We start from the raw sequence: 22,546 nt of genomic DNA, 5'->3' as shown, positions 1-22,546 counted from the left end.
TTATTGGCCATTTGTCTATCTTGTTTTGAAAATTTTCTTTCTGTTCGTGTCTTTTGCCACTTTTTGTTTTCTTTCTTGCCAATTTCCTGGAGTTCTTTTGCAGAATCTGGATGCAGATTCTGGATTCTGGATTTTATTGGATGTATAGCTTACAAAATTTCTCCCATTCTGTTTGATCATCTATTTGCTTTTTTTTCTTTTTCTGAGACAGTCTTACTTTGTTGCCCCCAGTAGAGTGTTGTGGCATCACAGCTTATGACAACTACAGGTGCCCACCACAACGCCCAGCTATTTTTTTAGAGATGGGGTCTCGCTCTTGCTCAGGCTGGTCTTGAATCCCTGCACTCAGGCATTTCACCCACCTTGGCTTCCCAGAGTGTTAGGATTACGGGCATGAGTCACCTGCCCAGCATTATTTGCTTTGTCGATTATTTCTTTAGCTGTGCAGAAGTTTTTTAGTTTAGTTAAACCTATTTATTTATTTTTGGATCTTTATTTATGGATCTTTTTCATAAATTCTTTGCATAGGCTGATAACCTAGAAGAGTTTTTCCTACATTTTTCTTTGGAGTTCTTAAGTTCTTATGGTTTTGTGCCTTATATCATCTTGCCTTAATTCTTGTAAGTCATAAGAGAGATGGGTCAGGTTTCCTTCTCCATGTGGCTATCCAGTTTTCCCAGCGCTCTTTATTGAATAGAGATTCATTTCCCTAGCATGCGTAGTTGTCTGCTTTGTTGAGGATCAGTTGGTAGGAGGTAGATGGTTTTCTGTCTGGGTTCTCTCTGCTGTTCCATTGGTCTATGTCTCTATCTTTGTACCAATACCACGCCGTTTTGGCTACTGTAGCCTTGTAGTAAGGTTTGAAAACTGGTAATGTGATGCCTGCACATTTGTTCTTTATGCTTAGGATTGCTTTGGCGACTTGGGCTCCTTTCTAGTTCTAAACAGCCAAGATCATGCTGAATAGGGAGGATTTGAAAACGTTTCCCCTGATAACTGGTGAAAGACAGTGTTACCACTTCCATTCAACGCAGTCCTGAAGTCCCAGCCAGAGTAGTCAGCACGAAAAATAATTAAAGTGTATCTAAATTGGAAAAGAGGAGGTCAAACTATTGCTTTCAGGAACTACATGATCTTGTAGCTAGAAAATCCCAAAGATACCAACAAGAGACTGGAATTGATAAATAAATTCAGCAAAGTCTTGGGTTAGAAAAATAAATGAACATAAATTGGTAGCGTTTCTAAATACCAAAACTGTCAAGTGAGTCAAATCAAAGACTCAATACTAGTCACAGTAGCTACAAAGAAAATAAAAGACCTATTTTTAACCAAAGAGGCGAAAGATCTCTACAAGGAGAACCACAAAACACTGAGGAGGGTGGGGCCTGTGGCTCAAAGGAGTAGGGTGCTGGCCCCAGATGCCAGAGGTGGCGGGTTCAAACCCAGCCCTGGCCAAAAACTGCAAAAACAAAACAAAACAAACAACAACAACAACAACAAAACAAAGAAACACTGAGGAAAGAAATCAGAGATGACTCAGACAAATGGAAAATCATAGCCTGCTCGTGGATTGATAGAATCACACTGTTAAAATGCCTGTGCTACCCAAAGTGATTTACAGATTCAGTGTAATCCCCACCAAAATACCAATGTCATATTTTACCAGTCTAGAAAAATTAATCATCCTTAAAATTTAACCATTTCTTCTCTTGCTTTCTGGGACTCTGGACAGATTTTCTTATTTTCTCTGTCTCTCGTCATCCATTGCCAGTTTCTCCTCCCTTTTCTGAACTCAGATACCTCCGAATTTTGAACTAGAAAGACTCACTTCTAGTTCAAATTTCCTCTTTCTCTTCACTCACTCTAGGTTATTTTATAATCCTCTGGCTTTAGCTATCTGCTATAGGTTAATGTCTTTCAAATGATACCTGCAGCCTTTCCTCTGTATTCTGGATTTCCAGATCTAGCTACCTAGTGACATGACAACTGAAATAAATATATTTCAGATATGTAATATTTAACATATCCCAAATGGAACTTTTCGTTTTCTCTGTGAAGCTTGTTCCTCTGATGCTTGCTTTCATCTTAGGAAGTAGCAACCCCATAAATGCAATTGTGTTGGAGAGAATCCTGGGAAAGTCCTTGCTTTCATGTCTATTTTATCACTAAGTGTTGTTGACTATATTTCTCAGTAGGTGCAGGAACTTCTTTCATCTCTTCTTTCCCTCCCTAGTCTGGGTTGCCTCATTTTTCACCCACCCTGTTAGAGTAGCCCCTTGCCTGGCCTCTGGTTGTCTCTAACTTCCTCTGATACTTTCTCCATTGAGTAGCTGTAGTAATCTTTTAAAAATATTGATTGAGGCCTCTTTGCCTACCTGCCCTTGCAGTGGAGGCCCGTTCACTGCCTGTGGCAGATGTATCCTGCTCTGTGGGCTTTCTTACTCTGTGAGCCTAGATTTCTCTTCCTCAATACACTTTGTTTCACATTTGCCTTAAAAAATATCGTTTCTGTTTATCGTGGCTCAGTTCATATTTGCCAAGTCATGGAAGCCACTTAAGTGCCCATCAACCCGTGAATGGATGAAGAAACTGTGGTATATGTATACCATGGAGTAGTATTCAGCCATTAAAAAAAGATGGGGCCTTTACATCTTTTACATTTACCTGATGGAGAGTTGAAATACATTCTTCTTAGTCAAGGTTCTCAAGAATGGAAAGATAAATATCCAATATACTCCATACTAATATGAAACCAATATATAAACAATTACATGCTCATATTAACAATAAAACACAAATGTAGTCTAGTATGAGGGGTAGAGGGAGGGGAATGCAGGAGAGGAAGGGAGGGAGGATGATTGGCAGAAGGAGGGAGGGCGTAAGGTGGGATCTCACCTGATGTGCACACTGTGAGGCTGTATAACACACCCCGGGGCGAGGGGCTCTTTTACAACTGGAACTTCACTATGGAAGTGAGAACAATGTAACCTAAAAATTTGTACCCTCATGTTAATTTGAAATAAAAAAAAATTGACTCATGTTATTCCTCATCTAAACTACTCAATGACTTCTAATTATACTTAGAATAAATGATAAATTATTTAATGTGGACTTAAGTAAGATAATTTCCTGATTTGTCTAGGACAGTATTATGCTGTTGACCTGTTAGAGATGTTAAATTGCTACTCTCCCTCTCTGAAGGGTCCTGTTGAGACAGATGATAGATTATATATCCCCCCCTCCATTGCCAGGTGCTCAATGATCTTCCCTCTCTAGTCCTGATTCTCCTTAGGCTCCCAGCACTGCAAATACATTCCAGTCTTTATTCATACCACGGTAAACTTTTTCTGTCTTAGAAACTTTTTCATGTCATTTCTTCTAACTCGATTTCCCTCATATCTTCATAATTCTCTCTATCAGACTACCCAAAAAGTCATCTTCAGTAATTGTCTTGTTTTATAATTATGCATTTATTCAATTATTGATGTGTTTATTACTTGGTTTTTCCTGATAGTTAAGATCCAAAAAGGGAGAGGCCACCGTATCCATAGCTCTTAGCATAAAGTCTGGCTCAGAGTTCCTAATTACTGACTGAATAAAGATAATTCTTCGTGAAATTGACCAGCAATGTTCTTGCTTGTATAAGAAACAAGCAAGAATATGAATTTCCTTTTAATTTTAAGCATACGAGCCCTTATCCTGAAAGCTTGTGCATTGCGAGCACTGACTGCCCCCAGGGGGACGGGAAAGGTTTAGGTGTTTCTCCTTATTTTATTGCTTGAACAGTTGGCAGTGATATTGCAGCTTTAGAAAGTTTTCTATCTGGTTATTAGTTTAAAGTTTACTCTCCGGAAATAAATTTAATTCTCTCCTGTTTTTGGTTTTGCCTTTCCCTTCTGTCATTAACCCCTGTCCAGGATTTGAAGCCGCCTCTCTTTCATTCATTCTGCTGTGTGCACTCGTGTGTGTGCACACATAGATAAAAAGGAGGGAGCGATGGGGGAGGATCAATTTTGGCATTTTCTCATTTATGAAAGTCTTCTCCTAACTAAATATAAGGGTTCAGGAGAGTAAACACATGATATTGGTTAAATTCTCACAAATGCTAAATCCCCAGTCATAAAACTTTTTATGTTTGAACATTTCCTACAGGTCTTCAGGTGGAACGGAGGAAGGTTTGTGTCGCATCAAACCCTCCCTGTCCGAGGAGTCCTGAGCGTTGCCTTATTTAACAGAGGAGGGTCTGTGTTCTTAGCCGTATCCCAGGCCAGTGCCACACTAGATTCCCTTTTATTCAGATGGTCTGGCAGTGGGTTTACTAACTTTCGAGAGGTGCCGGTCCGAGGGACAATGCAAGTCGAGGCTTTGTCTGCAGGCAATGACATTTACTTGATCTTTGCCAAAAATACCTTTCTAGGTGAGAAGATACAGTATTTGTAATGCATATATAACTACGGAAATAATTTAGCATTTAGATGGTGTGTTTTATATGAAATTGCTCTTGTAATAATTTTTTTGGCTGATCCATTGACTGTTCCTTGATAGATGATAAGTATTAACTGTCAGCTGTGAATGTTTTTGGAAAAAAGAAGATTTAAGCATTAGCCCACAATCTTATGGTGTTCTGACTACTACTTTAAAGTTATAGGAAAATAAAACTGGGAATGGGTAGGTAAATTTGAAAGAACTATAAAGATTTTATACCCCAAGTACAAATAAATAATTTTCATATGAATATACTTGGGGTGCCATGAATATTTTATAATACTAAAAAATGGTATTTAGCAGCTCTTGTTAAGACCATTCTTTATATCCTAGGAATAGCGATTTGCTTTATTTTGCTTTGTGCAACTTTCATAAAGTTCACACAAAGTTTCAGCATTCCTAAAAAATATTGTTTCTGTTCTTTCTTTAGCATTAGATCATGGTTAATGGTTAAAAGATCTATTCATTTCAAGTGGTAAATGCACTTTGTAATAGTTCTTACTAAGTTGTTTTTGTTAAACTAAATGAATTCTGAAGAAATGTGTTTTTAAATTAAATTTAATAATTTCATTGTAGTTTGCTGTGTAATTTTGTCAGTTTTTTTCCTGTGAATTTTGCCTTAAGATTTGACTTTTATTCCATTATTGTAGGAGATCAGAATTCAATTGATATTTTCATCTGGGAAACAGGACAGTCTTCTTTCAGATATTTTCAGTCCTTGGATTTTGCTTCTGTTAACAGGATCCACTCTTTCATACCAGCCTCAGGAATAGGTAAGGGTTTTTCAACTGCTAACCCACCTAAAGACCTTGTGGACAGCCAGAATGATTTTAATCTCATGTAATTAATATTTTTCCTTCAATGAATTGGATTTACTGTCATATTGCCAGACATTGAGTATTCTATAAAATGTAAAATCAAGATCTTTCTAAACATCCTTCCAAAAGTCCTAGAAATTTTGAAATTCTATGGGCATTGTGCCTGAGAATAATTGCAATGACTAAAATATGAAGGATAATGTTAGTAAAGGATAAAGATTTTTTTTTGTCTAGAGAAAAATGAAGAGTGGCAGTAAAGATATATTTTTTCTACATCAGAGTATGTATTACTATATGGGGATAGCAAGTGCTATCATTTAGATTTTTTTTTTTTTAAGGGAGAAAATCCCACTATCGTTATTTACTGGCTTAGCCTCCTCCATGGTGTGAAGTCCTTTCTTGGCCCCTGTATTTAACTCACACATCAGAAACATAAATGACATTTTTCATCACTGTGGTTTCAGAAACAAAGTCTGAGAACCCAAGATATGGCAACTGGGAGATATTTTAGGGTTGGCCTAGAGTCACTTGGGTGGGCCAGTGATAATAAGAGACAGCTGAGGCCACATGGCATGTGTGCTTGTCCGCCACCATGTGGGGTGAGTGGCAGCGGTGCAGGAAGGGGACACAGTCAGTGGGTCATCGTGCCTCCTGTCGAGGTGTCTAGAGGAAGTTAGAACCCACCCTGACTATATGAACCACAGCCCTGCTGTTAAATTGAGACAGAGTAATTCTATAAATTAAGCAGCACACAGTTATCATTTAGATATTATATCAAAAGGCTTAATATCTGGTTAGAGAAGCAAGAAAAAATACTAAGTTACTAATTCAAAGTAGGGACCCATACTGTTTGCTGTGCAAGGGGTTAAGAGATCTAAGAGGCAGCTTGAGCTATGGCTGGGTGGATTGGCAGGAAATATTTTGGGCAGGGGAAGAATCTGAGCAGAAGAGAAAGGCAGATGCGTTTACTGCATTGAGATCACCATTGGCAGATGGGAATGCTGGGGACAAAGGACATGATGGGAATGTTGTGGTGCTGAGGCTGGAGACACACTGGAGTCTGAAGAAGGGGACCTGGAATGCAGGTGCCTCAAAGTGCCCAGCAATATCCACATACAGTTTTGAGATTTTGTGATGTGGGCCATTCTCACTGGGGTTAGATGATATCTCAGGGATGTTTTGATTTGCATTTCTCTAATATATAGAGATGATGAACATTTTTTCATGTGTTTGTTAGCCATTCGTCTGTCATCTTTAGAGAAAGTTCTATTCACGTCTCTTGCCCATTGATATATGGGACTGTTGGCTTTTTTCATGTGGATTAATTTGAGTTCTCTATAGATCCTAGTTATCAAGCTTTTGTCTGATTGAAAATATGCAAATATCCTTTCCCATTGTGTAGGTTGTCTCTTTGCTTTGGTTATTGTCTCCTTAGCTGTACAGAAGCTTTTCAGTTTAATGAAGTCCCATTTGTTTATTTTTGTTGTTGTTGCAATTGCCATGGCACTCTTCTTCATGAAGTCTTTCCCCAGGCCAGTAACTTCCAGTGTTTTTCCTATGCTTTCTTGGAGGATTTTTATTGTTTCATGCCTTAAGTTTAAGTCCTTTATCCATCTTGAATCAATTTTTGTGAGTGGGGAAAGGTGTGGGTCCAGTTTCAGTCTTTTACATGTAGACATCCAGTTCTCCCAACACCATTTATTGAATAGGGACTCTTTCCCCCAAGGTATGTTCTTGTTTGGTTTATCGAAGATTAGGTGGTTGTAAGATGTTAGTTTCATTTCTTGGTTTTCAATTCGATTCCAAGTGTCTTATGTCTCTGTTTTTGTGCCAGTACCATGCTGTCTTGAGCACTATGGCTTTGTAGTACAGACTAAAATCTGGTATGCTGATGCCCCCAGCTTTATTTTTGTTACTAAGAACTGCCTTAGCTATATGGGGTTTTTTCCGGTTCCATACAAAACGCAGAATCATTTTTTCCAAATCTTGAAAGTACGATGTTGGTATTTTGATAGGAATGGCATTGAATAGGTAGATTGCTTTGGGAAGTATAGACATTTTAACAATGTTGATTCTTCCCATCCATGAGCATGGTATGTTCTTCCATTTGTTAATATCCTCTGCTATTTCCTTTCTGAGGATTTCATAGTTTTCTTTATAGAGGTCCTTCACCTCCTTTGTTAGGTATATTCCTAGGTATTTCATTTTCTTTGAGACTATGATGAAGGGAATTGTGTCCTTAATTAGCTTCTCATCTTGGCTGTTGTTGGTGTACACAAAGGCTACTGACTTGTGGACATTGATTTTATATCCTGAAACATTACTGTATTTTTTGATGACTTCTAGGAGTCTTGTGGTTGAGTCTTTGGGGTTGTCTAAATATAAGATCATGTCGTCAGCAAAGAGGGAGAGTTTGATCTCCTCTGCTCCCATTTGGATTCCCTTTATTTCCTTGTCTTGCCTAATTGTATTGGCTAGAACTTCCAGCACTACGTTGAATAGTAAAGGTGACAGGACAACCTTCTCTGGTTCCAGTTCTAAGAGGAAAAGCTTTCAGTTTTACTCCATTGAGTAAAATATTGGCTGTGGGTTTGTCATAGATAGCTTCAATCAGTTTTAGAAATGTGCCACCTATGCCTATACTCTTCAGTGTTCTAATTAGAAAAGGATGCTGGATTTTTTCAAATGCTTTTTCTGCATCTATTGAGAGGATCATATGATCTTTATTTTTGCCTCTGTTAATATGGTGGATAATGTTTATGGACTTGCGTATGTTAAACCAGCCTTGCATCCCTGGGATGAAGCCTACTTGATCATGATGAATGACTTTTTTGATGATAAGCTGTAATCTATTGGCTAGGATTTTGTTGAGGATTTTTGCATCTATATTCATGAGTGAGATTGGTCTGAAATTCTCCTTTTTGTTTGGGTCTTTTCCTGGTTTAAGTATGAGGGTGATGTTTGCATCATAGAATGTGTTGGGGAAGATTCCTTCTTCCTCAATTTTTTGGAATAATTTCTGCAGTACAGGAATAAGCTCTTCCTGGAAGGTTTGATAGAATTCTGGTGTGAAGCCATCTGGACCAGGGCATTTTTTTGTTGGAAGATTTTTTATTGTTTCTTTGATCTCAGTGCTTGAAATTGGTCTGTTCAGGAGCTCTATTTCTTCCTGGCTAAGTCTAGGGAGAGGATGTGATTCCAAATATTTATCCATTTCCTTCCCATTGTCAAATTTCTGGTAGTATTCAGAGATGATCTCTTGTATCTCTGTGGGATCAGTTGTTATTTCCCCTTCATCATTTCTGATTGAGATTACTAGAGATTTTACTTTTCTATTCCTCGTTAGTCTGGCCAATGGTTTATCTATTTTATTTATTTTTTCTTTTTTTTTTTTTTTCTGTAGAGACAGAGTCTCACTGTACTGCCCTCGGTAGAGTGCCGTGGCGTCACACGGCTCACAGCAACCTCTTAACTCTTGGGCTTACGCGATTCTCCTGCCTCAGCCTCCCGAGCAGCTGGGACTACAGGTGCCCACCACAATGCCCGGCTATTTTTTGGTTGCAGTTTGGCCGGGGCTGGGCCTGAACCTTCCACCCTTGGCATGCAGGGACGCCGCCCTACTCACTGAGCCACAGGCGCCGCCATATTTTATTTATTTTTTCAAAAAACCAACTCCTTGTTTCATTAATTTTCTGAATGATTCTTTTGTTTTCATCTTCATTGATCTCTGATTTGATTTTGGATATTTCTTTTCTTCTACTGAGTTTAGGCTTAGATTGTTCTTCTTTTTCCAATTCCATAAGATCTCTTGTGAGATTGTTGATGTGCTCTCTTTCTGTTTTTTGAATGTAGGCATCTAAAGCGATGAATTTTCCTCTCAAAACTGCTTTTGCAGTATCCTACAGGTTTTGATAGCTTGTGTCTTCATTGTTGTTATGCTCAAGGAAGTTAATGATTTCCTGTTTTATTTCTTCCTTCACCCATCTGTTATTCAACAGAAGATTGTTTAATTTCCATGCCTTCGGTGGGGTCGAGCATTTTTGTTAGAGTTGAGTTCCACCTTTAGTGCTTATGGTCCGAGAAGATACAAGGTAAAATTTCAATTCTTTTGATTCTGTTGATATTTGTTTTGTGTCCCAGGATATGATCAATTTTGGAGAATGTTCCATGGGGTGATGAGAAAAATGTATATTCTTTATCTTTGGGGTGGAGTGTTCTATATGCGTCTATCAAGCACAGTTGTTCTAGGGTCTCGTTTAAATCTCTTATATCTTTGTTTAATTTCTGTTTAGAGTATCTGTCCAGCTCTGTAAGAGGAGTGTTAAAGTCCCCTGTTATGATGGTATTATCAGATATCATATTGCTCAGACTGAGTAAGGTCTGTTTCAAGAATCTGGGAGCATTTAAATTGGGTGCATAGATATTTAGAATTGATATGTCTTGTTGTATTTTTCCCTTGACCAATATAAAGTGACCATCTTTGTCTTTTTTGACTTTAGTTGCTTTAAATCCACATGTATCTGAAAATAAGATTGCAACTCCTCTTTTCTTCTAAATTCCATTTGCCTGAAAAATTGTCTTCCAACCCTTGACTCGGAACTTTAATTTGTATTTTGAAGCCAGGTGTGTTTCTTGCGGACAGCAAATGGATGGTTTGTGTTTTTTAATCCAGTCAGCCAATCTATGTCTCTTCAGTGGGGAATTCAAGCCATTAACATTTATTGAGATAATTGATAAGTGCGGTAGTATTCTATTCGTCTTATTTGATGAGAGTCCATTGCTTAGTTTTATCTGTTGCGTCAGTGTGGAGGTTAGTTTCTGTCCTTTAATTTCTGAGTTTTTACTTTGCTGCTGATCCATTGTGGTGGTCAGTGTGCAGAACAGGTTGAAGTATTTCCTGTAGAGCTGGTCTTGTTCTGGCGAATTTCCTCAATGTTTGTATATCCGTAAATGATTTGATTTCTCCATCAATTTTGAAGCTTAGCTTAGCAGGGTACAGAATTCTGGGCTGGAAATTGTTCTGTTTAAGTAGATTAAAGGTAGATGACCATTGTCTTCTTGCTTGGAAAGTTTCATTAGAGAAGTCTGTGGTCACTCTGATGGATTTGCCCCTGTAGGTCAACTGGCGCTTACTCCTGGCAGCTTGCAGAATCTTTTCTTTTGTCTTGACTTTGGACAGGTTCATCACAATGTGTCTTGGAGAAGCTCAGTTAGAATTGAGGCGACCTGGGGTCCGATATCCCTCTGAAAGCAGTGTGTCAGAATCTTTGGTGATATTTGGGAAATTTTCTTTTATAATACTCTCTAGTATGGCTTCCATTCCTCTGGGGCATTCTTCTTCCCTTTCTGGAATTCCTATAACTCGTATGTTGGAACGCTTCATAAAGTCCCATAATTCTGACAGTGAACGTTCTGCTTTCTCTGTCTTCTTTTCTGCCTCTTTTACTATCTGAGTTATCTCAAGAACTTTGTCTTCTACCTCTGAAATTCTTTCTGCATGGTCTAACCTGTTGCTGATACTTTCCATTGCATCTTTAAGTTCCCTGATTGACTGTTTCAGTTCTTTCAGCTCTGCTATATCCTTTTTATATTCTTCATATCATTCATCTCTTATTTGATTCTGTTTTTGTATTTCCTTTTGGTTATTTTCCACTTTATTAGCAGTTTCCTTCATTGTTTCCATCATTTGTTTCATTGTTTTCAACATGTGTATTCTAAATTCCCTTTCTGTCATTCCTAACATTTCTTCATAGGTGGAATCATCTGCAGTAGCTACCTCATGGTCCCTTGGCGGGGTTGTTCTGGACTGGTTCTTCATGTTGCCTGGAGTTTTCTGCTGATTCTTCCTCATGAGTGATTTCTTTTATCTGTTTCCTTGCCCTAATTTTCCTTTCACTTCCTGTTGCTCTTTAAGTTCTCATGCCTGTGGAAGTTGCGGGCGGGTTTAGACCGATTGAACACACGCGACCACTTGCCGGTTTTCCACTGTTTTAGTCCTCTTCTTGGGGTCCAGAAGTCTCTCGCTGACTCCCTGTTTCCGCGCAGGGGTGATGCTAGGCAGATCCCACCAGCCAGAGATGCCTGGAGTTCTATCTCCCCAGACTCACGGTGCCCAGATGCAAGAAAGCTGTTACTGGGCTGCCATCTTGCTCCGCCTCCCATGTTTTTTTTTTTTTTTTTACCCCATATTTTCCAAAACATAAATCTTTGTAGGAAGAGTGGCATTGTTTTTTTTTTTTTTTTTTCCTGAGTTTTTACAAATTTCTTTAAGGTCTGGTTTAATACATGGCATCTGGATTCCCTTTTAAAATGTAAATTTATCTTTTGTAGCTTTATTAAGGTATGAGTGACAGGTCAATGTTGTATATATTTCAGGTGTATCATGGGATGTTTTTCTAGCTGTGTATATTATGACATGATTCCCTCCATCACGCTAATTAACCTATCACTTTCACATATTTACCTTTTTTTGGTAAAAAAACATTTAAGAAGTACTCTCAGTAAATTTTAAGTATATAATACATAATTCTTAGCTGTAGTTACCAAGCTGTAGATTAGATCTGCAGAAGTTACCTATCTTATGACTGAATGTTTACACCCTTTGACCAACATCTCTGATTTCCCCTAGTCTCCGGAAAACACCGTTCTACAGTCTGTTTCTGTGGATTTGACTTTTTTAGATTGTGTGGATAAGCGAGACCATGCAGTATTTGTCTTTCTGAGTCTAGACTCTCGTGTCTACATCTGCATTTAGTCTGCAGCATATTATTAGTCATGCAGCCTCTGGAAAACTCTGTGTATGCAGGAAAGGATGAGAATGAAGTAAACAATGCCTTAATTTCATTATGAAATTAGTTTTGACCTGTAAAAGTGTCTCAAAGACTCGTGGGAGTCCCTGGAACAGACTCTGGGCACTAATTAGGTACACAAACCCTCGAAGACATTTCAAAGCCCAGTGATGATCAAAGGAATGTTTTACTACTACTCCTAGCTTTGGCGAATGGAATATCCTGGATGCGGTAAATTGCCGCTGCCTAGGCAGGAGTTAAAGAAGGCCCTGAGTTGGGGTGAGAAATTAGAAATGAATATTACTGTGGGTAGAAGAAGTTTGAAATGAAGAGACATCAGAACTTGATGACGTTTCAAATGTGAGGAGCAAAAGTTATCATACCCGGGCGACTGGGAATTGGGAGGAAAGATTGGGATTGAAATTAGGAAAAGACATAGAAAAGATATCTTTGGTGCAAAACGTGACAAGCTTAGTTACAGGTGTCTTTAGTTTCAGATGATAGAGAAGCTTCTGCAGGGGATTAAGGATGTAGAACTGAGATCTGGAAGAAACAGAGCAGAGGTTTAAATTTCAGAAACACTGATGCATGAGGATTGTTGAACTCACAAATTTTGAAATGTACAAAGTAAATGGTAATTATTGAGATGACTAGAGGATTTAGTTTGTGCAGTTTTTTCCTGAGGTGCTTGACTGCCACTTTCTCCATCCAGCAGCGTAACCTTCAGGCACTGCTACCTTAAGTCTCTTCAGCCACCAGGGGTGATTTACCTCTGGACATCAAATTACTATCTTACATTTATAAATCATAACTGTATTACATTTATGAGGTACAGTATGATGTTTTGATATGTGTATATGATGTGGAATGATAAAATCAAGCTTATTAACATATCCATTCCCTTGGCTCAGCGCCCGTAGCTCAGTGAGTAGGGTGCCAGCCACGTACACTGAAGGTGGCGGGTTTGAGCCCAGCCTAGGCCAGCTCAACAACAATGACAACTGCAACCAGAAAATGGCCAAGTGTTGTGGTAGGTGCCTGTAGTCCCAGCTACTTGGGAGGCTCAGGCAAGAGAAACGCTTAGGCCCAGGAGTTTGAGGTTGCTGTGAGCTGTGACGCTACGGCACTTTACCAAGGGTGACATAGTGAGACGCTCTCTCAAAAAAACTCCCCCCAAAACAAGAAAAGCAAATACATATCCATCTCCTCACTCACTGAACATTTTTGTGATGATATATTTGAAATTTACTTTCTTAGTCATTTTTGAATATAGTATGTTATTATCAACGGTGGTCACCATGCTATGCAGTAGATCTCAAAATATATTACTCTTATCTGGCAAATCTCTGTACTCTTTGACCAGCAACCCCCCCATTCTCTGACTTTTTCTCCCTCTGACTACCATCATTCTACTCTCTACTTTTAGGAACTCAGCTTTACTTTTTTGAGACAAAGTCTCACTCTGTCATCCTGGGTAAAGTGATGTGGTATTGTAGTTCACAGCAATCTCAAACTCTCGGCCTCCTGAGGAGCTGGGACTACAGTTACTGGCCACAATGCCCAGTTAATTTTTCTATTTTTAATAGAAATGGGATCTCGCTTTTCTTCAGGCTGGTCTCAAACTCCTGTACTCAAGCAGTCCACCTGCCTTGGCCTCCCAGAGTGCTAGGATTGCAGACTGAGCCACGGCACCTGGGCCAGGAAATAGACTTTTTAAAGTTGCTGGGTGGTTGAGTGGAACTGTTGGCTGTGCTCTGAGGTCTGTTGAGACCCTGGCTGGAGTCTGGGTGAAGGCAGAACTGTTGGCTGTGCTCTGAGGTCTGTTGAGACCCTGGCTGGAGTCTGGGTGAAGGCAGAACTGTTGGCTTTTCTCTGAGATTCTGGTGAGACCCTGGCTGGAGTCTGGGTGAAGGCAGAACTGTTGGCTGTGCTTTGAGGTTCTGGTGAGACCCTGGCTGGAGTCTGGGTGAAGGCAGAACTGTTGGCTGTGCTCTGAGGTTCTGGTGAGACCCTGGCTGGAGTCTGGGGGAAGGCAGAACTGTTGGCTGTGCTTTGAGGTTCTGGTGAGACCCTGGCTGGAGTCTGGGGGAAGGCAGAACTGTTGGCTGTGCTCTAAGGTTCTGGTGGGACCCTGGCTGGAGTCTGGGTGAAGGCAGAACTGTTGGCTGTGCTCTGAGGTCTGTTGAGACCCTGGCTGGAGTCTGGGGGAAGGCAGAACTGTTGGCTGTGCTCTGAGGTCTGTTGAGACCCTGGCTGGAGTCTGGGTGAAGGCAGAACTGTTGGCTGTGCTCTGAGGTTCTGGTGAGACCCTGGCTGGAGTCTGGGTGAAGGCAGAACTGTTGGCTGTGCTCTGAGGTCTGTTGAGACCCTGGCTGGAGTCTGGGGGAAGGCAGAACTGTTGGCTGTGCTCTAAGGTTCTGGTGGGACCCTGGCTGGAGTCTGGGGGAAGGCAGAACTGTTGGCTGTGCTCTAAGGTTCTGGTGGGACCCTGGCTGGAGTCTGGGTGAAGGCAGAACTGTTGGCTGTGCTCTGAGGTCTGTTGAGACCCTGGCTGGAGTCTGGGGGAAGGCAGAACTGTTGGCTGTGCTCTGAGGTTCTGGTGAGACCCTGGCTGGAGTCTGGGGGAAGGCAGAACTGTTGGCTGTGCTCTGAGGTTCTGGTGAGACCCTGGCTGGAGTCTGGGTGAAGGCAGAACTGTTGGCTGTGCTCTGAGGTCTGTTGAGACCCTGGCTGGAGTCTGGGGGAAGGCAGAACTCTTGGCTGTGCTCTAAGGTTCTGGTGGGACCCTGGCTGGAGTCTGGGGGAAGGCAGAACTGTTGGCTGTGCTCTAAGGTTCTGGTGGGACCCTGGCTGGAGTCTGGGTGAAGGCAGAACTGTTGGCTGTGCTCTGAGGTCTGTTGAGACCCTGGCTGGAGTCTGGGGGAAGGCAGAACTGTTGGCTGTGCTCTGAGGTTCTGGTGAGACCCTGGCTGGAGTCTGGGGGAAGGCAGAACTGTTGGCTGTGCTCTGAGGTCTGTTGAGACCCTGGCTGGAGTCTGGGGGAAGGCAGAACTGTTGGCTGTGCTCTGAGGTTCTGGTGAGACCCTGGCTGGAGTCTGGGTGAAGGCAGAACTGTTGGCTGTGCTCTGAGGTCTGTTGAGACCCTGGCTGGAGTCTGGGGGAAGGCAGAACTGTTGGCTGTGCTCTGAGGTTCTGGTGAGACCCTGGCTGGAGTCTGGGGGAAGGCAGAACTGTTGGCTGTGCTCTGAGGTCTGTTGAGACCCTGGCTGGAGTCTGGGTGAAGGCAGAACTGTTGGCTGTGCTCTGAGGTCTGTTGAGACCCTGGCTGGAGTCTGGGGGAAGGCAGAACTGTTGGCTGTGCTCTGAGGTCTGTTGAGACCCTGGCTGGAGTCTGGGGGAAGGCAGAACTGTTGGCTGTGCTCTGAGGTTCTGGTGAGACCCTGGCTGGAGTCTGGGTGAAGGCAGAACTGTTGGCTGTGCTCTGAGGTTCTGGTGAGACCCTGGCTGGAGTCTGGGTGAAGGCAGAACTGTTGGCTGTGCTCTGAGGTCTGTTGAGACCCTGGCTGGAGTCTGGGGGAAGGCAGAACTGTTGGCTGTGCTCTGAGGTCTGTTGAGACCCTGGCTGGAGTCTGGGTGAAGGCAGAACTGTTGGCTGTGCTCTGAGGTCTGTTGAGACCCTGGCTGGAGTCTGGGTGAAGGCAGAACTGTTGGCTGTGCTCTGAGGTTCTGGTGAGACCCTGGCTGGAGTCTGGGGGAAGGCAGAACTGTTGGCTGTGCTCTGAGGTCTGTTGAGACCCTGGCTGGAGTCTGGGGGAAGGCAGAACTGTTGGCTGTGCTCTGAGGTCTGTTGAGACCCTGGCTGGAGTCTGGGGGAAGGCAGAACTGTTGGCTGTGCTCTGAGGTTCTGGTGAGACCCTGGCTGGAGTCTGGGTGAAGGCAGAACTGTTGACTGTGGTCTGAGGCCTGGTGAGACCCTGTCTGGTGAGCCCCTGGCTGGAGTCTGCATGAAGGCAGATCTGTTGTCTGGGCTCTTACTGCTTTGGAGCAGACAGTGTTACTGGTTGTTTTTCCAGTATGGTATTTTGGGATCTTTCTCTGGACAGGGCGAGGTCTCTGGCTTCGCTCCTCAGGACTCAGGGTAGGCAGGGTTAGAGACTGCGCTGCACAGACAGGCATGCGCTGACCCTTGGGGAGGCTTGGCCGGGGTTCGCAAAGTGGCTGCTCAGCTGCTGGGGGTGGGCGGGGTCGGATGTTCTCAGTAGGAGATTTTCCCTGGCCTGTTTCTGCCTGCTGGGTCAGCCAGGGCTTACGGAGCGCCTCGGGGCTCGCCTGGGTTGAAGCTCCTCAGCCCGGTTGGGCAGGGCCAGAGGCTCCCTCTGTGGATAAATCCTGCTTTGCGGCTCCTGCCCGCTGGCCTGGGGGCCCGGGTTAAAGAGTGACCGGTGCTCGTCTGGGTCGCTGCTCCGAGCCGGGGTCTCACGCTCTCTGTGTAGATCATCACTGACCCTGCCTCTCGGCGTCCGGGAGAGCGTTCAGGGAGAATCCGGGCTTGTGTGGGTTAGGCTGCTGGGACAGGCAAAGGCCCACGGGGGTCTGGCCGAGTGGCCGCACAGCACGCGGCCTGCGCCCAGCTTAGCGGGTAACAGCTGACCTGCCCCGGGGACGTTTCAGGGACTGCCGGGCGGAGGCTGGCCGGGCTTACGGGCGACCTGTTGGCGGTGCTCCCTGCAGAGGCCCCGGGGTGCGCCCTGCACCAGAGGCGGCGCCGTCCGCGGCTGCCAACCCCTGCCCTGCGCCGCGTTTCTGTTTCTAGCCTGGTTGGTACCACCCGTATTTCCCAGGGGACAAGATGAGCGACTGTGAAAGGCCCTGGAATGATGAGGAAGCTGAATGTCTGCCTCCTACTCTGCGGTCTGTAAAACATGCGGATCCTGGGGACACGGTCCGGGAGGCGCTGCTGGGCTGGGGGAGGGGCGGCGCGAAGTGAATCTGCTCCCGTCCCGGTCCGTGCACCTGCCTTTGGCCTGTGCCCCAGCCCAGCCCAGCCCCTAGGTCGTTGGCAGGGTGGTCTCTACCGATAGCTGCAGGTGGATTTCTGCTCGGAGCAGTGGAGCCGGAGAACTCCTGTCCGCTGTCCTGCTGACGCTACTCTGCTCGCCTCTCATTTTGGATGGAAAGTTCATCTCGTACTTGGTTCCCTTATGTTTCCTGTTCTTCCCTCGTTGGCCCCCCAAATGCGCCTACCACGTTCTCCCCACCCAGACACGGTTCCCACTGGGACTGTTACCTGTGCGGCCTCCTCTGTCTTTCCTTGGCCGTCAGAACCCAGTGCCCGCCTCTGTTCTGCTCATTCTCTCCCCCCCCCTTTTTTTGCAGTTTTTGGCCAGGGCTGGGCTTGAACCCACCATCTCCGGCATATGGGGCCAGCGCCCTACTCCTTTGAGCCACAGGCGCCTTCCGCTCATTCTCTCCCTAACTTCTCTTTACATCGCCAGCACTCCGACAGGTGGCGAGGCTGTGATGCTGCCTACGTACAGTTCAAGCGCCTTTCTTACCTTCACTCAAGTGATTCCTGAATAAATTCTGTACCTTTCATAGTGTATTTGTTTAGTTTTTGTCAACTTGTCTTTTAATTTTTTGCCTTCATTATTTTTGTCTCTGTTCTACCTCGAGTTATGTCTCTGAAGTTATTATTATTCAAAATAGTTGCCTAATGAGCATTTTTAAGGATGATGAGCGCTGTTTGAATGGGCCACTAATTAAGGTAATAGAATTCCTTAAAAGATTTTTTAAGAATATAATAGGTGTGCTTCCTAAAAGAATTTGTGAAAAATTCTGCCAGAAGCTTGTTAAGGGACCTATTGTGAGGTCTTTTTATTTCTTTTGTTTCTGTGACTTGAGGTTTTAGAAGTATGAAAAGATTGTAGGTAGTTTTTAGAGTGGCTTATTATACATGCCCAGAAAGCTGAATTATGCATTAAATAGTGTTCAAAGACTTTCTTATTTTGAATGTGTCAAATATTTTATTAAAAGTAACAGATTGGAGCTATGACTTAGGAGGATCCCATATTTATTCCTATTAATGACTTGCCAGAGATTGTGGAGTGGTGACTGAATTCTTTAAATAGAAGAGGAAGAATGAATATGAAAAAGAACACAAGGACATGTAAACTTACCATCCCCTTTACCCTTCTCTTCTTTATTAGCTTAATAGATACCTTTAAGTGCCAATCATGTGCCAAGCACAGTAGTAAAACCTGGGGGAAACAAAGGTAAGTAAAAACTCCTATAAGTTTAGAATGCAGTAGGGAAGAAACATTACCTGTCATCACACAAAGACGTTTCTAGTTATCCACAGATAACTGCCATGAAAAAAATAATGGAATAAACTACCCTCATGACACAAAATGGGAGGATTTGCCTTGGTCTAAGACATGCCCTGAAAACTTCCTTAAGGACTGAAGGTAGAGTAGGAGTTAACGAGGCAGAGAGCTGAGCACAGGGCGGGCTGGAAGCCAAGGGAACACCACGGCCGAGAAGTCTGACTGTGGCAGTGATGAGCCTGTGTTAGGGAAGGACCAAAAACCGGCCAGTGTGGCCAAAACACCGGCAAGGAGGAAGCAGTGGTACTGAGGGTAACCAAAGATGCAAGTACATAAATCGATAGGGGCTTAAAAGATTACAGTCTTTATCTTAAAAGTATGGGGGTGCCCTTTATGAAAAGGTGATGAAGAGATGGAGACAGAAAGGGGGGCAGGGAGACAGAGAGACTCTGTGTTTTTGTATGTATGCGTGTCTGTGTGTTTTAAAAGAGGAGCTTTCGCTGCCATGGTGGAAAAAGTAGAAGTTAGTAAGGCCAGATGTCTGAAAACAAATGGGAGGCTCATCCTTTGTATTGGAGATGTTGAATGATAGAGCTTGGCGAGAGGTAGGTGATGGTAGGCAGGTGGAAAGTCAGAAAGGTAGATTGATTCAGAAGATTTCTCACAAATAAAATCCATAGGAGTCAACGATAGATTAGATATGGGGGTAGGTAGGAGAGAAGATGTCATAGATAAGCCCTAATTTCTTGCCATTAATAGATAGAAGGCGATACTGTAGCTATTATGGTGATTGCTGGGGGAGGACCAGTTTTTTGGTGGAGATAACGAGTTGGGTTGGGATATGTTAAATTTGAGTTATACATTTTCAGAGTAACTATTGCTGGTTGTAGCTTAGCTGAGGAGAGAATGTGAGACTACTGATCCACAGTGGAAGAAGGTGCAGAAGGTCATTTCACTACCCGCAGAGATGATCTTGGTTGAGACGCTAGATTCAGCTAAACTGAAGGGCTGTTTAGATGCACCCAAGTTCTTTACTGTGTATGTCTCCAGTTTACAAAACTTTATAAAAAATATATGGCATTTTCTTAATGATCTTTACCTTTTATGCAACACTTACAAAAGTGCCCTAATACTTAAATTAATGACTATAAATAAACATCAGTAGTTCTTGATATGTAAGGGCAGGAAGTGGGGTATGAGCTAAATTTTGGAAGAGACTCATGCTTTCTTGTTCTTTGTGCTGTTTTAATATTTAATATTAATATCTTTATGTTCCAGTGTGTTTCTCCAAATACTGGAATGTGTGCGTGTTTCTCTATGGTTTCTTATTTCCCCAAAGTTTTATTATTACTAATATATACAATATAGTAAGCGTCCTTCTTTCCTAAGCTATGTAGATACAAATATATGCCAATGGTTTGAACGATTAAAAGCATGATTTCCTGATAACATTTCAAATAGGATTAACAGAGTGTACTCTAAGAGTCATACATTTGTTCATATCCTTTGGCCTAGTTAACTACCTTGAAAAATTGATCAAGTAAAGATAATTAACATGAATAATTCTGTCTCTACTTATTATAGAAAAATTAAATGTAAAACAACAAATGTACAAGGTAGGGAAATTATTCAATAAACTTTGGAGATCAACCCTATAAGTTATTGTCTATGCCTTAAAATATAAACTGGAATGCCATGAAGCAACATATAAAACTGTATGGTACTACACACACAGTATAAGATTTAAAAGTTTTTTGGTATTTACATGGTCTATAACTCTCAATTGTGCATTAATATGGATTATAACTGGAAAGGAAAATACACAAGAGAAACATTTAGTGGTGGGATTATGGGTAGTTTTTCACTTAAAAATATCCTACTATGCAATTCAATAAATAAATAAATAAATATTGAGATGAAAACAAAAGACTTCAAAATCTGTGTGGGTTTTACCAGATAATTTCTTTTGTCAGACTGGTTTGATGGTCCAATACCTTTTAAAAATTATAATTTATATTGTGTTATTTCAGAAATTGAATCATATTACAGTACTTCAGAAATCAAACTGGAACTTTGAGAGTTAGAAAGGTTTTGCTCTGGACCGGATACAGGAAGTGTGGCCAGTGATGCATTGCATTTCACCTGAGCTGTCCTTTCTTTCCTTCCTGTAGTCCACTTACTTCTTATTGGCCAAGATACATCTGCTCTTTACTGCTGGAATTCAGAACGGAATCAGTTCTCTTTTGTTCTGGAAGCTCCTTCTGCTTATGATGCAGCTTCTGTTACAGTGGAGTCCCTTAATTCAAGCAAGAATTTAATCACTCTAGTGGGAACTTCCCCCTCACATATGTACGAGCTAGCCTATGTGTCCAGCCAGTCTGATTTTATTCCTAGGTAGGTTCAGCATTTTACAGTATGTGTCTTTATGCTCGCTGTAATTTTGTATGGCACCTAATTTCTTTCTTTCTTTCTTTTTTTTTTTTTTTATGGAACTGGATTACACCTTTTACCTTTTTTGGTTTGACATAAGATATTCTTTTTTTTTTTAATTGTTAAATCATAGCTGTGTACATTAGTGCAGTCAAGGGGTACAATGTGCTGGTTTCATATACAATCTGAAATATTCTCATCAAACTGTTCAACGTAGTGTATGGCACCTAATTTCTAAGTTTTTATTTAGTGACTGAAAAAATATACAAAATATGAGAGCTATTTATCAGCCAGAAATTTGGTTATTATCCATACTTCTAATACCTGTTCTACCAAGTCAATTAGTATCATTTGAATATTTTGGATTAAAATGGGTTTATAAATAATATGATGTGATTTTTTTAAACCGTTAATATTAATCAATGTAATGATAATTTTGTGAGTAATCTACTACGTATGTGTCCTGAATTTGTTGTAGTTAACTTATTTTATATATACTTCTTATGCTAGTTCAGGTGAACTGATATTTGAACCTGGTGACAAAGAAGCTACAATAGTAGTAAATATCCTTGATGATATAGTTCCAGAGGAAGAAGAATCCTTCAAAGTGCAGCTCAAAAATCCCAAAGGAGGAGCAGAGATTGGTATTAATGGTTCGGTAATAATAACTATTCTGTCTAATGATGATGCCCATGGAGTCGTTGCATTTGCTCAGGTAATGACACCAAAGATCCCACACTTACCAGTCAAGATGATTTATTTATTGTGTGTGTGTATTAGCTGTTATTAGCACTCGGTGAGTCATACTCTGAGTATACCAAGACTTTCTCCCTTTCCTTTCCCCTGCCTCACCTGCTACTCTGCATCCTAAGGTGAATTCTACAACTTGTAATTTTCAGTCTAACACATTGGACTCTCCAAGTCAACTTGACCTAATCTATTCTTTTCTTTTCTTTTTGTGGTGGGGGGAGGGGTGTGTTTCTGCTCTCCTTTATAAAATTGAATTTGAAATGTTACCACTTGGTCTTGGTCCAAGAGTTTGGCTCTGCTGTTAGCCTTATTAATGAAGGTAATAATGAAATAGATTCTAAGTAAACTGTGCTATGTGGTGTCATGTACACAACATGCAAATATATTACTGTGCTATTATATACCTTCTTCTATGGGGAAGAAGAGAGGGAGAGAGAAAGAGAGAGAGAAGGGGGGCCTAGGATAGGGATTTGAAATCGTACATGTATTGCACACATGTAGATGCTTTTTCTTGAGGAAAGAGAATGATGCAAATCTTCCCGGGTCACCCCATGCTTACACTTCATTTTCCTTTATCTACAAGCAAAAGATACCCATTTATTTACATCATTTAGTCCTATTTGCAAAGTGTACTCTGAGCTCTTAACTTCAGTAATAGCTGCAGCTATCATGAATCTTTCTCTGCAATATTTTTCATGTAAGGAAAACCTAACTCGTGTCTCCCACACTAAGAACGCATCCACATGGCAGGAGGGCTTGGGGGTTGGTTGGACACTCCCTCGTGGGTCACCACACTCAAGATTCTCCTTGTCTCTCCACTCTGCCAATATGAGAAACAAATCCTTCATTTGGTTGCTTGTAGCTGGTGTTATTGGTAGGGCTATAGCTTTCTTATTTATGACCAGAGGGTGAGAGATGCTTTATGTAAGGAAAAAATTTCCAAAAAGCTCCT

General features: G+C 41.9%; 1 protein-coding gene across 1 annotated transcript in view; it reads left to right on the top strand.

Annotated features, from left to right (window-relative positions):
* The window catches only part of ADGRV1 (adhesion G protein-coupled receptor V1), a 669,001-nt gene that overhangs the window by 202,248 nt on the left and 444,207 nt on the right, over nucleotides 1–22,546 (top strand). The window contains exons 49-52 of the mRNA XM_053586729.1: nucleotides 4,153–4,417; nucleotides 5,136–5,258; nucleotides 20,586–20,808; nucleotides 21,355–21,559. Coding sequence (XP_053442704.1) covers nucleotides 4,153–4,417; nucleotides 5,136–5,258; nucleotides 20,586–20,808; nucleotides 21,355–21,559 — 816 coding nt within the window. The remainder of the gene's footprint in view (nucleotides 1–4,152; nucleotides 4,418–5,135; nucleotides 5,259–20,585; nucleotides 20,809–21,354; nucleotides 21,560–22,546) is intronic.

Source organism: Nycticebus coucang, chromosome 1 (assembly GCF_027406575.1).
Source record: "Nycticebus coucang isolate mNycCou1 chromosome 1, mNycCou1.pri, whole genome shotgun sequence".
Lineage (NCBI taxonomy): Eukaryota > Metazoa > Chordata > Mammalia > Primates > Lorisidae > Nycticebus > Nycticebus coucang.
Note: the sequence above shows the minus strand (reverse complement) of the source record. Positions and strands in the feature narration are given on the sequence as shown.